General features: G+C 41.5%; 1 protein-coding gene across 7 annotated transcripts in view; it reads left to right on the top strand.

The window, feature by feature from the left end:
- The window catches only part of TNPO1 (transportin 1), a 170,173-nt gene that overhangs the window by 73,411 nt on the left and 82,785 nt on the right, over positions 1 to 13,977 (top strand). For all 7 annotated transcript variants that reach the window (XR_012639527.1, XM_074952752.1, XM_074952753.1 and 4 more), the window contains 2 exons: positions 10,648 to 10,754; positions 12,401 to 12,534. Coding sequence is in view for 6 of the 7 variants with exons in the window: in XM_074952752.1 (XP_074808853.1) it covers positions 10,648 to 10,754; positions 12,401 to 12,534 (241 nt within the window). In the remaining variant the exon portion in view is untranslated. The remainder of the gene's footprint in view (positions 1 to 10,647; positions 10,755 to 12,400; positions 12,535 to 13,977) is intronic.

The raw sequence follows: 13,977 nt of genomic DNA, 5'->3' as shown, positions 1-13,977 counted from the left end.
TGCATCTGTGTAAAGTTTTCTCTCTGACTCATGAGACGTACACTTCTGACTTGTTCCCTTCTTATTTAAAGCTGAATTGAGAATTCAAGCTCATAATTTTTGACATAAGTTTCATAGTTTAAGGCCAGAAGGGACCACTAAGTAGGTCCATTAGTATGACTTTCTGTATGCCACAGTACCATTAAATTTTCACACAGCTACTCTTATATTAAGCCAAAAGGCTTCAGTTAGGCTAAAGCATTTCAGTCCTCAGAAGACTAAACCACATGTCACAGGCATAAAACAGGAGAGAGGAAGGTGTCACCAGTGCTCAAGGTCCCTGACGTGCGCTTGGTATAATTTTGACTAGGTGGGAGATGCCCAGATGATTCCAGCAGGTGCCCCAGGCTGCAGAGAGAGATTGAAAAATACTACTCCTACAATACATCTAGCCAGCTGCACATTGAGGAAAAAAATAGTTTCTGATTCCCTGCTGGTGATTGGATAGAGCCTTGAAACACGAGGTTGCTGGTTGTACTGCTAACTAATTTCATAACTGTCCCTAAGCTTTGCATCTAAAATTGGAATGTGGTGAATGACCGTTTCAAAATCATATTTAACTTTCTGTTGACTACAGCAGTGAAACAACTTCTTATATTAACTGACATTTTGTAGTAGCGTCTATACCTTCTTATTTTTTTTAAACTTCGAGTGAATTGTGTTTGTGGTACAGACAATAGGGACAAATCAAGAGTAGGGCACCATTTTACCGTGTTGTAGAGATTCACAGAAAGCGACCTTTCCTGTTCTGAAGTGCTTACAATGAAAAGGACAACAAAAGAAACGAAGAAGAGATATATATATATTTTTAGTTCTAGCCTTTTTTGTTGACCACTTGTCTAACTTATTAAATGTTTTAAATTCTGCTGTTGTTTCTGTTATATTCCAAACAGTAGAAAAGTCACTGTTTGACCAAATTTAGTCACAATCTCCTATCAGAGAAAGTTTCTGAAAATGGAATATCACTATTTGTGTCCTAGCTGGTGGGCTTTTTTTGGAGGGTGATATGGGAGTTCGTATCTATAATCTTGACTGATTACTAACTGAGGAGAAAGGTTTATTAGATACACAGCAAATTTTCTTTGATCCCTCAAGTCCATTTCTGTATGGATTTTTTTTTTTCCTATGTGGCTTTTTTGGGAGGTGGTGGGAGGGGAAGCATGTCTGTTGCTAACACTCCTTTCTTCTACCTTCCTCCATTTCTTTTAGAATTGCTTTGTGATTTTTTTTTATTTCCCTCCTACACCCCCCTCCCACCCCCCCATTTCTGTTCTCCTGCTAACAAGATAGAGGCAAGTTTCTGCAACTCTTCTGCTCTCAGGGCTTAGAAATGCCTAAGATCCTCTCTGCTGGCTCTCATGTACCTCAAAAGATGTAATCAGTGGAGCTGGTTAAGGAGTGCATTTCAGCTCCTGTGTGGCCTGTTTGTAGCTCACACTGGAAAAGAGAACCCAGTTGCTCCTTCTGAAGTGGATTTGCCTGTCTCCCAACGGAACTGTAGGGTGAGACAAGGCACTATTTGTAGCACCCTGTCACTGATGTTGCTGCAGCATGAAACACTTTCTGTTGGGGGATCATGAGCACCTGGGTGGTAATCACTGGGTTAATGATGTAATTGGGAGGATAGAAATGGAAGGAACAGGAAGCAAGGGGAAGCTTAGAAAGAAAGCTAGGAGGGTGAGCCTGGACTGAGGAGCGAAGGCTGCGGGGAAGCCTTCCTTTTCTGTAAGCTGCATTACACTGTGATTTTGTAAATACACACCTTTGCGAAAGGGTCACAACTTGGTGTGTGTTTGTGACCATGACACCACATGAACTGGCCAGGCAATGAAGTACACTGGGTGACGACAAGGGGTTTGGAAGTGCTCCTGGGTTTATAATGCAGCTATTTTTGTGCATTGAAGGATTCTTGCAAGGATTCTTCGGCACATGATGATAACTCTGAAGATGAATACCAGCTGCCTAGTTTTGTCTAGGCTAGAATGACCGTCCTGAGTGCTGAGGCACCCACTTCAGCGCCACCATCCATCACAACCTCAACTGCAGGGTCCCCACAGATTCCTTCCAGTCACAACCTGGCTCCTGGTAGGGACATTTGACATTAGCCAAACCTAAGAAGCCCATTGCTAAGCCATCATAGTCTGCTAGGCTGCTATATTGGCACTGAGCAACCAGGCACCTATAATTGCCTAGGCTCCTATTGAGCTTACTTAGGGAGTTAGCCTCTGCTCCTCTAGCATCAGTAACAGTCTCTGGATCCCCTTCCTTCAAAAAGAGAGAACATTGCACCGTGCAACATTGTACCAGAGAGAAAGATGCTGCTGCTCCTCATTGGGTTCTCTGGTGCTGAGCTCTTCAGTACTAAGCAGACTGGAACAATGCCGTCTCCAACTCCTGGCACTGGAACTATTGGAGCCAAACCAGTTGATGCTAGTCTCCGAGAGGTGGTTCTACTTGAGAATCCCTAGGATCCCTTCTGTCTCTGCTTGGCAGTGGGCCATCAGCTCATATATTGGCTCCTTAGCTTACATGCTGTTGCCTTGTCACCCAGCCTCATCTATGAGATTACATTGTTCTGAGACGGGCCCAGAAATTCCCTTAGTGTAATCTGGGATGGGATTTGAGGGCCCCATGCCAGTGTTGACATTGGGTTTTGATTCACAATAGCCCCCCATGTGTCGGGGGGCCCTGGTGAGATGTAATGCAGCATCCTTTCGCGTTTGTTAATGTGGTCTCACTTTCAAGGGTCTATCCAGGCTTTTATTGACTGACTGGCCCCATACATCTAACCCTGGAGCTGAAGGGATGCTTCATCAGCACCAACACTGTTAACACAGCCTACAGCACTGACTGTTGTACCAGGTGACCTGATTTCTCAGCAGTACCTTCCCCAACTCTGACATGTCACCACACCAGTGACTGATGTGGGGGTTGATATTGTCCATTTGGATGATGGGGATTCCCTTATTGGGGCCATCACTTGACGCTGCCACCTGTGACTATAAACAGCTTGATGAGCTTCACATTCCACATGCTCCCTTTGTGCCAACAGATATTACAGTGGTGGAACCTCCTGATTCCCTCTTTGACATATTAAAAGTCCAGATAGGTTGTTTTTTGTTCTTTAAATCCTTTGCTAGTTATCCACTGACTTTCTGCCTCCTTGAAATGGGGTTCCTCTGCCCATCTGCTCTAGGCCTCCAGGACCATCACTGAACCCTGAGATACTGCTGTTGCTTAAACACACCCATCTCCCAGAACTACACCCAAAAGGCGTGAAGCTTTTGGTTTACAGTCGGACTCTCTCGGGTGCATAGGTGAAGTAGTCAACACACAAACTTTTCACAATCTAACAGTTTTTGCTCTTTTATAGCTAATCACATGAAGCATAAGATAGTATAGATCATACAAAACCATAAACATCTGAAACTGCAATGTGTCTCACATTCTAGCTAACTCTCTTCTTGTGAGTCATGGGCGTGCCATTAGTGTCCAGGTACGCAGGATTTCCCGTGCGTCTTGCAGGCTGTTGCATGGTGAGTAGTCTGTCCCTTATGTACTGGAGAAGGTCTCCAAGCAGACCTGCCTCTTCCCTTTTAAAACCTTCAGCCTCCTGTCCCAGGTGACACCCTTGTCAGTTTCCCCACATGAGCACAGACCCCCGTCAGGTAACGTTGTTGGCATGGTGGCTTTACCACTAAAACAGTTTTTTTGAGCAGGGACCAATCCTTTGTCTGGACAGATTTCCAACAACTGAGAAATTAAGTTGGCTATGTTCTTCTGCTACCAACCTGTGGAATTTTCAACCTAACACTAAGGCAAACTGACCATAGAGGAGAAAAAAGACTGCACAAAATGGAGTTTGAAGTCTGACATAATCTCAAACAATTTAATAAATTGTATAAGTATTACCAGTTCATCACAAACCTGAGTCAGCCAGCCCACCAGGTTATTTTTGAGGCTGATAGGTCACAGGACATCCCCAACCTTTTTCTTCTTGTATAACTGCTTATATATGAGGCCACTACATTACTGGGTGACTCAGCAGCACATCCCAAATGCAGGCAAGTTGAGTAGGCTAACTGTTCTACACTAGCTTCTGCAACTACTAGTGGGAAATCAAGAACATTTATATTAAAAGGAGTCAATTCACTTTGAGTTCCTTAAACTCCTCCTCCTCCTACAGATGCCTCCAATGTGGGCAGGGGAGGGCATTACCAAGAACTACAAGTACATGGCAGTTGTAATACCAGAGAGGCAAAGCTCTACATGTGTGTTCTGGAACGCAGGGCAGTTAGCTGGGACCTGAACCTTTCTACCACCACATCAACACCAAGTGATCCGGGTCCTGATGGGCATCACCGTGGCCATGTAGTACATAAACAAGAAGTGATCTACTTCCTACCCATCTGTACAAAAGCAGGGAAACTCTGGTATTGGTGCACCAAACACAAAATCCTCCCCATAATTACATCTTGTAGAGACCAGTGTGCAATCAGACTTCCTCAGCAGGAGAAAGCAGGATCCAAATGGCTGGTCCATGCAACCTTCAGGAGACTGGAAACCTGAAAGTGGATCTCTTTGCTTCCAGAGGAAACATGAAGTGCCTTTTATGCTGCAGAAAAGCAGGCAGGGACAAAAAGTCATTGTCAGATCTGTTTCTTCTGGACTGGACTGAAGGCTTACTATGTACCTTTCCTCAGTCCCACTCATTCTTACAGTGCTATAGGAAATCAAGAGACTGCAGTAGCTATTCTGGTGTTCCCAGTGTGGCTGGTCCCAGAGCTGGTACACTGAGCTCTTGCTGCTCTCCCTACAACCTTCTTTCCCATTTCCACAATCTCTACACCTTTTGTTTCTGTGGAATAGCTAGGTGCTTCAGCGCTACCTGGAGAAACTCCCAACTGTTGGCCTGGATAATCTCAGAGAATGCAAGAAATCTTCCTCCAGTTCAGAAAAGTTTTATTTTATCTCCAAAAATGGAAGAGATCCTCCATGTGGTCCAGCAACAAGAATCTGTTCCTGCCCCTAAGGGGGAATCCCTGCTATATTGGACAACTTGTGACCAGTCCTTGAGGTATAACTAGTATTTCTGTAAAAGTACAACTCATGACTATAAGCTGATTATGAGCATGTGCAGTGCAAAATGGATTTTTTCCTCATTCTACATTAGTCAGATTCTTAGAAGGACTTAGTAAATGCTTTTCCTCAGAAGGGAACCATTTCCCTCTGGGATTTATATTTGGAGCTTGCCAAGCTAATGGGGCTTCCCTTTAAACCTTTCAAGGGTGCCTTCCTAAAACTCATGTCCCTTAAGACAACATTCTGGATAGCGGTTGCATCAGCAAGAAGTGTTTCAATTGCAGGGTCTAATGACGCTCCTCTCTACATTGTAGTGTAAATAGACAAATTGATGCTTAGACCTCATCTTGGGTTCTTTCCTGAAGCAGTATAAGACTTCACTATAGCCAGTGTATTCAACCCTGTTGTATACCAGGAGGTATATCTTCAGGATCTAGATCAGTGGTTCTCAACCTATTTACCATTGTGGGCCGCAAAGCAGCTCTGTTATGTGGGTTGAATCCACGCAGTATATACGCACACTACCTGTGTGGCCCTGAGGATGTCACATGGGCCGCAGCCATGTGCTGATTGGGCCACAAGTGACCTGCGGATTGAGAACCACTGAGCTAGATGTTTAAAAGGAGCCTCATGCCTTTACCTACGGAAGAACACCGCTCCTTATAAGTAACTTCTCTTCTTCATGCTAACGCACCCTGTGGGTACACAGCTCAATGCAGGAGAGTGGAAGTGTAACAGAATTTTTACGGTTGCCCAAGCAGCTGGCCTACCCTGAATTACTGCAGTTTTCCTCCGGTCTTAATTGACATGATATATGTGCACTTTTTGGAAGGTTAGGGGTGGGACTGGCCTACAGACATTTATGTGCTGCGTATAATACTCTAAAGGCTATTTTTGCAACTTGTCTTACTGCCATTGGACTAGACTAGTTGCCATCTTCCAGTTTTGTTTCGTGCTAGAAGGTCATGTTAAATTATATTTTCTTATTTTTTTGTAATTTTTGTATGTAAGCTTGTGATAGCGCATATTCTGCACCAAATCAGTTTGTGTGAAACTTTGTATACCATCTTTGTTCCTTTGGGAGTTTAGAAGCCTTTGTTTACTTTGTCCCCATTGTTATCAAGATAGTAAGTTGGGTTATGCTGAAAACTTACAAGAGCTGAATATCTTGAGAATGCTTTGTCACTGCTGTTAGGCAGAAATTCTTTAATTGTAAGAGCACTACAATATTTCCTTTTTGAGGAGAAAAGGGAGACAAGATGCTTCCTGTTTAACTGTGGCCTGAATCTCTTACAAGATTTAAAATGTATTTAAGTACTGAATCTGTTCCCCCACTTGTTTTTAAAAAAAAACAAAACAAAAAAAACTTATTTATTTTTAAAATAAACTCCTCCAAAAGTAACCCCTCATACCACAATTTTTCTTGGAGGCCATCTCCAAAGACTAACAAAATATTTGCAGAATGTCAGAGTTTCAACAGTTTACCCTTCTACCCCTCACTTCAAAAATAGAGAATAGCAGAATTTGTTTGCTTAAGGCTGCTTTAGTTTTAAATAAACTGACACAATCCGCATACCTTCATGGATCTTTTGAATAGTTCCTTCCTAGAACTTTCAGCAAGAAAACTAGTAAGTCTAACATTTGGAATGTAGCTCATACTAATATAAAAGAACTGTGTTCCCTTGCTGTTTCAATGAATGTGTGTGGTTTGATTTATCTTAATCAGCAGAGCAAAATATTGCTACAAATATTATAAAAGTGCTATGTTTAGAACATTTTTTCTCTGTTCTGAAAGAAAAATTGCTGCTACCGTCCTAAAAGCAATTGCTTGAAAATCTAACCCTGTCCTGGGAATTTGTGAAATTCTGTGATTGGGTTTTGTCTGTATGTATGCTATATAACTGATTTCTATATTTTTATTGCAGTTTTCTTTTAAAATATGGGGATTCTGACAATTAATGAGCAGTGTCACCAGCATGGTTTTCTAAGTGCAGACTGACCAAATTCCCTTTACTCATACCCCTTTGAAGTAGATCCGTCTTAAAGGAAATTGCTAGAGTTTCTATTCTATCAAAGACTTTTAAAACCTAGCTAGGTGAATGGAATATGCAATTATGAAAAGAGTAACTTAGCTTTTCCGTTCTGTATTAAGATAATTCTTCAGCATAGCTACTTCTCATATTTATGAATGGAAGTGCTTGCTTTCATGCATATTCTTATTTGCCTCCAGCTATAATATTTAAGGAGGCTTGTATGAACAAGGCTTCCACTGCTTGGTCAAGGCTGAGGTCAGAGCTCATGTATATGAACACTTTTTGCACCCTGCATAGTGCAATGTCTGGGCATCTTACTTGTTCAGCACCCTACCACCCTGGATGAAAGGGCATCCACCACTTCAGTGTGTAGCCCCCACAACTATTTAGCTGCTTAAGATCTTTCAGCAGCCAGACAGACTTCAAAGTTCCACCACGAGTAAATTGCTTGCTTTTTTATTCCTTACTTTATTGGTTTTCTGTGGATGAGACATCCTTTATAGGCACCTCCATGCCCTGGGAAGCTTTAAAGTGGGTGACTTCATCTATGACCAGGCTTCAGTCACTAACTGTCGTGAAATCCAGTTTTCAGCTGTTCAGGCTCATCTTCTAATGCTGACAGTCTTGACTGTAGTAGGTTCTATGGCCAGGTTTCCTCTGCATTACATCATCTTCAGCTGTAGAGTGCAAATGGAGTTTTTCTGTAGCTATGAATGCTCCTCTCTCAACCTTTTTCTTTCTTGGAAAAGGCTAAAGCGTACAACAGGCATGAGATTCTGGCCTAAGACACCCTTAATGTTAACATGATTATCATGAGATGAGTTTGACCCATTTGCTCCTCAAATTAAAAACTTTTCTCTGTAACCAGGTACTCTGGCCCTTCAAAAACAGGCCTCCCACTAGGATTTTGTTGCTGCCTCAGTCCAGGACAGAAAGTATTCTGGGGGTTGTAGTTCTCTAACAGATTGCTTGGGCTCTGTAGGCTAGAGGAAAGAATGCTGAGAAGGTGGTCTGGGCTATAGACAAGTTCCCTTTTCTTACAAGAAGGAGCAACTTGGTCTGCTGATGGTCTGGGCAAGACCTGTAGTGCAGCTCTTAACAGAGAGGGAGCTGGGTAAAGAATTCAAGAGGGACTGTGACAGGACTGGGGAGATGGTTTGGGAGAAAGGAAGACCGATAGAAAGGCATAGGAGATGGCTCTGAGAGAAGAGTGAAGTGAGAAAATTGCTTCATTGCTTAGGGTCTTGGAGTCTCCCCTATGCATCAGTAGTGCAGCTTAGAGGGATTGTTTAATGCTCTTGCATCAAGAGTAAAAGATAAGTTGTTGACTTTTCAAGGGTAGAAAAACTTTCCTACACCACTGACAAAAAGCTGTGGCTCGAAAAGCAGAACTAGACACAGGCTTTTTGTTGGGCTCTGAACTTTTTAATCTTTTGATAGAGAGGAGTTTGGCCATAAGACTACTTGCCCATGTTGAATTGAGGGAGTCTGTTGATAGCTGAGGAAAGTGAGGCACAGTTGCACCTCTGATGGGTAGGCAACCTTCTCTTCTGTCTTTGTCTCCAGTCTTATATTAGGTCAAAAGGATTCTAGCAGTGCTGTAACTTAAAGGAGTGGAAAAGAAACTCTTACCGTTGCCTGCTACTGTCTGTTATCCTTCTCAACTTCATAAATAGAAATCTAGAAAGCTAAAAGATCTTTGACACCTCAGTTTCTTCACCACCAGAATAAGTGGGATGGGAGCTATTATTCAAATCTTTAGAGAGTAAAATTCCATGAGAATCTTAAATGTTTGGGATGAAAATCTATATGAGGGTGTCTAAACATTATTCTTTGAGCCTACATACTAAGGGTTTGAAACAAATTTTAGCTATTTATTGCCTCAGGTGGTGGGGGAGGAACTGACCAAAAGGTTGGCAAAACCACTACATTACTTTCCTAAAGACCACTAGTGGAAGCATTGTAATCATCCACAAGCAACACTGAGATTCAATCCACTGTCGCTGTGACTAATCTTTGTCAGTAGGTCAGAGGCCTTGAATAGGCTATTGTATGCACACCTTGCAGATACTTTAGCCAACCAGCTCGTGGCTACTTTTAAGATCTCTTGGGCGGTAAACTTTTTTTCTTAAAGAGCACCTGCATATGACAGTTGCTGAACTTGCAGAGTAAGAAATCCCTCTCCTCTATAAAGCAGCAATGAGAGAACTTTACTGTAGACAGACCTTTTAAAGATATTCATTCTTCAAGAGCCTAGAGGAATTTCAGAAGGACATGAGACAGGTGCATAGCCAGTTTTTTCCAAAACTTTCACCACCTCAGACTACTATATGACTTCCTTCCCCAATCTGTTCAGAAAAACACAGGGAGGAGACCTCAACATTTTGTTCAGCTTATGCATCCACATCACATCAGGTGGGTGAATTTTAAAGTTCATTTGGAGACACCACTCTGAAATTTAAATCCCTACGCAGGAGATGAAGGAATCTAGTGCTCTACATTAAAAACCAACACAATGAAACAGTTGGTCATTCAGAAATTTGTGGAGTACCTTCTTCAAACTGGGATAGCAGAGCATGTCTCTTCCTGAGAACACTCATTTGATCTTCTACACAGTACCAAAATAGTCAGGGGAGAGACAGAGCAGTATTTGGTCTTAAAGCTCTTGTACAATGTTTGAGGATGTTCAAATTCATATTGAAGACCCCTGGAAATTGAGAACTGATTTAAAATTGAGAACTGTTGGGGATGCTCGTTTTGTTTGTCTCATTGCCTGTGTTCAAGAGTACATATGCTGACTGATAGCAATAGTCGGAATGCTAGTGTAGAAAAGGTACTGGCAGCCATCAGTGTTAAGTACTGTGTCATGTAGCTCTTTTGTGAGCAGTGTTGGATGGCATGATCCATAAAATGTTGGTCACCTTTCTCCCTGCTTATTTGTAGTGCTTACACTGTTGCTATAGTTAGTGGTGCTCAACCAGTGGTGGTAGTGGTGGGAAACTTATGTCAAGAAGCCTAGTATTGGCACTCCTATATTTGGGTTCTACTTTCTATTGGGGTGTTTTTTTTTTTTTTTTTTTTTTTTTTCCCATTTCTATGTTGGCAAACCAAATTTCTTAAACCAAGTTACAGCTTGAGTAGTGCTTTGCTCTAGCATTTGGTTTGAAGGAGGTTTTGAGGGCTAGCAGGGTGAGGGGGAGTGACCCAGCTTTTTGTTGTTTATCGACAGATCTGAACTATCTCCATGGCAACAGGCAAGAACAATCAGCTGGATTCCCAGTCATTTCTAATAGGAGAGAGGTTATCTAGTAACTTTCTTTGTAATAAAATTACCTTCCTCCACATTTGTCTGCTCTTAACAAAAAGCAAACTACTTAACTAAGTAGTTCTTTGGGCAATTGTACTGGGGAGGTGGGGGTGTTTCCAAAAAGTGGATCCTGCATTTCTTAAGAGAATCTCACTTTTTAAATTCTTTTTCTTCAACACATCCAAGGCATTCTGATTACAACCATTGCCTCTAAGGGGGAATTGCAGAATTGGCCTGAACTCTTACCAAAGCTTTGCAGCCTCTTGGATTCTGAAGACTACAATACCTGTGAGGTGAGAAGTTTTGTTTCAAATACAAATGTAGAGGAAAAATGTCATATTTCATATGCTTGTGGTCTATCTTGAGTAGTGTTTCCCAAACAATGAGTCCCAATTCACCAGTGGATTGCAGGAATGGTCTAGGTTGGTTGCATGTGCCCCAGAAGCACTTCCTGTGGGGATCAGGATCCAAACAGTAGTAGCACAGAGGAAGCAGCTGGGCCGGTGGCCAGCCAGGAGGCTGTCCCTTGGGTTCTCACTTCCCCTGGGCAGGAGGCAGCCGGGTGGCTGCTGTGGCTGCAGCTCAGAGGTAGCTGACAGGGCCAGTGAGGGAGCAGTCAGCAGCCTGGTGATGATCATGGCTGGGCTGCAGGAGGGGACAGGTCCTGGAGAGCAAGAGTAAAGGGGCGGGGCTGGGGAGGGGCACGGGGAGTGGGAGGAGCTGAGTGAGAAAGGGGAGAGAGATGGGGAAACAGGGAGCTAGAGGGCTGAAAAAGGGAAGGTGTGTGGGGGGGATCAGAAGTAGTGAGTTACCTTAGTAAAATGTTTGGGAACCACTGCTCTAGAGCTCAGTAGTTCCAACTGCTTATTCATTCTAGCTTCTTATTGCCACATACCTATTTTTTAACTGAACAGTGGCTTACTCTTTTGCCTGACTGAAGTGGTATGGCTTCTGTTTCTTTCCTTCTGGAATTTATCCTAAAATTTCCTTGGTCATAGATGTTACATTGGACTGGTGTGAGAATGAGATTACTTTTGAGACGTAAGGTGGTCAAAAATGGGTACAGAAGAAGGCAAATGTTAACTTTGCTAGATTAAAGTCTTAAATTATCAGAACAGTTGATATCTCTGTTATGAAAATATAACCTACTACTGGATTCCCTTTGCTACATGATTTTAGTTATCTATATTGGATCTAAAAAAGCTGTTTGAGATGTTGTGGTTTTTTTAAAAAAAAAAAAGTCTCTGTAGAGATTCGAGAGCAATAAATAGTACCCAAGATCAAATCCGACAGGGATGGTCTAGGCTAACTCTCCTGGATAAACTATTTTTCTTATTTTCTCAATACTTTATTTTGGATGGAGTGGGAGAAAACACTTCAAAAATAATGTTCAGCTTGATTTTAAATACGTACGATAAATCCTAAAACTCCAGCTACAAAATGATCAAGTACCGATAATTTAGGAAATTGTCACATTGGATTTAAAACTTTGAAGTACAGGGGAAAATGCTCTGCATTAATATAAATGGAGAAAAGTTTTTTGTCCATATCTTAAGATCCGATTTGTACTCTTAATTATCAAATATGTTTAGTAAATACGGCAGGGAAAACATGCAGTATGAATAGACTAGCACTGAATGACCAAACAAAATCTGTCTACTACTACTCAAGTTGGGATCTTGCAGATCAGATCAAAATGTAAAATTACTTGTCTGTCTCTTTTCGTCATGAAATTGAGTTGAAACTTACTAACGTGTGTTAGGTCATAACTGCATCTGTTTGCTAAGTGTGTTACAAATAGCTAGCCAGGCTCATTACTAAATAGAGATATGTAGCTGCTCACTGGGTTTTCTTTTCTTTTTTTGGGCTGGGGGGGGAGGTAAACTTTCTTAGGAAGCTAATTTTTTTTCTGAAGAAAGCAAACTTATGTATTTTACAGGGTGCATTTGGAGCTCTTCAGAAGATATGTGAAGATTCTGCTGAAATCTTAGATAGTGATGTATTAGATCGACCCCTCAATATCATGATCCCTAAATTTTTACAGTTCTTCAAACACAGCAGTCCAAAAATAAGGTAGGTATACATGCAGCACTGAAGTCTCAGATGAAAATTGATATTTAGATAATCATTAAGCTATCTTGTGGTATTGTTTAAAATGTCTGAAAAGTGATTCTGCATGTGTAATGGTGCAGGGAAAAAAGAAGCCTCGAGAGTTCATGTTAGTGTCAGTGACTTGCATGTCACTTTTTGCTCAGTTAAAAAGTAAAAAGGTGGTGTCTGTCTTCAGCCTTACTACCAGCCTAGGGTCTTGAAAGTCAACTGTGTTCTCCTGGCTTCACCAGCAGTAAGATTCAGCAGCTGGAACGTAGTTAATAAATCTCTTGCTCGTGAAAGCATGAGCCAGAATAGAATCCAGATCACTCTTTCATAGCTGTATTGGCTGCGGTGTGAACATGGAGGGGAAAAAAAAAAAAGCAGTAACATACATTTCGTCCGTAAAGCAAGTGTGTGTAACACGTTCCTCATCAAATTGCTTTTCTGACTGTACCAGTGTTTTAGTGTTTCTAATCTTTCATGAGATCAAATTAAAAACATATTCGTTTTTTCAGATGAGGTGACTACAATACTAATATAAAATAGAAATATCCAGTGGCCTGGAAAAAAAAATCTATGAAGTGGATAACTATAAAAGAACTGTGGAGTGGTGATGGGCATGAAATTAAACATGATTTTACAGGGTAATAAAACCAAAAGTGGTTTTGAGTTACACGTACAGAGTCATTATAGTATGTGAGAAGAAATAAACTAGCTGTTACTGCGATATTTATGTAGTTCATCTCTGGGCACCATGTAAGTTAGAAGTTACTGCTCACATGGCAAAAATTCAGATGAACAACAGAAGATTATTTCATACTGCAAACACTAGTGGGATGGGGTTGAAGAGACTGTAGGGAGAGGTATCACAGTAGAAATTAAGATGGAAAAATTTCATGATAGTGAAATGTTAGGCTGTGGAATAGGTTCCCAAGGATGTGGGTTTTTGCCACTGAGTCTTTTAAAGCTAGACTAGATACATTAGATTTTTCTGATACAGTAAGGAACAATCCTGAGCTTGATCTGGTCTAATCTAATACATATGGGGGAAAATATTTTCCTCTAAATAAAACAAATTCTCCTTACTGTGTGTCAATGCTGTTTCTCTTCTTCCTCTGCCTACTGTTTAAAAAGGCGCGCACACGTTTTGAGTTCCCTTTATGGAAGGAACCTACTGAACAACCACACTGGGTAATTCTTTCAGTAATGTCATCAAAGATTTATTCTAAACACTTGAAGGAAATATATTTTTCTTAGAGGGGAGCTGTAAAACTCTTACATGTCTGTTCCCGAAAATGGCCTAAACAACAGGATGTGAGTTTAAAATTAAAAGAGGGGAGAAGTCTAAAGACAAACATCAAACTGTTTTCAGGTATTGGGCAAACGTGGAATGCAGTTGTTTTTACACTGCGGTTTTTTGAT

The sequence above is a fragment of the Natator depressus genome, chromosome 5 (genome assembly GCF_965152275.1).
Source record: "Natator depressus isolate rNatDep1 chromosome 5, rNatDep2.hap1, whole genome shotgun sequence".
NCBI lineage: Eukaryota > Metazoa > Chordata > Testudines > Cheloniidae > Natator > Natator depressus.
This window is presented reverse-complemented; position numbering and strand designations above follow the sequence as displayed.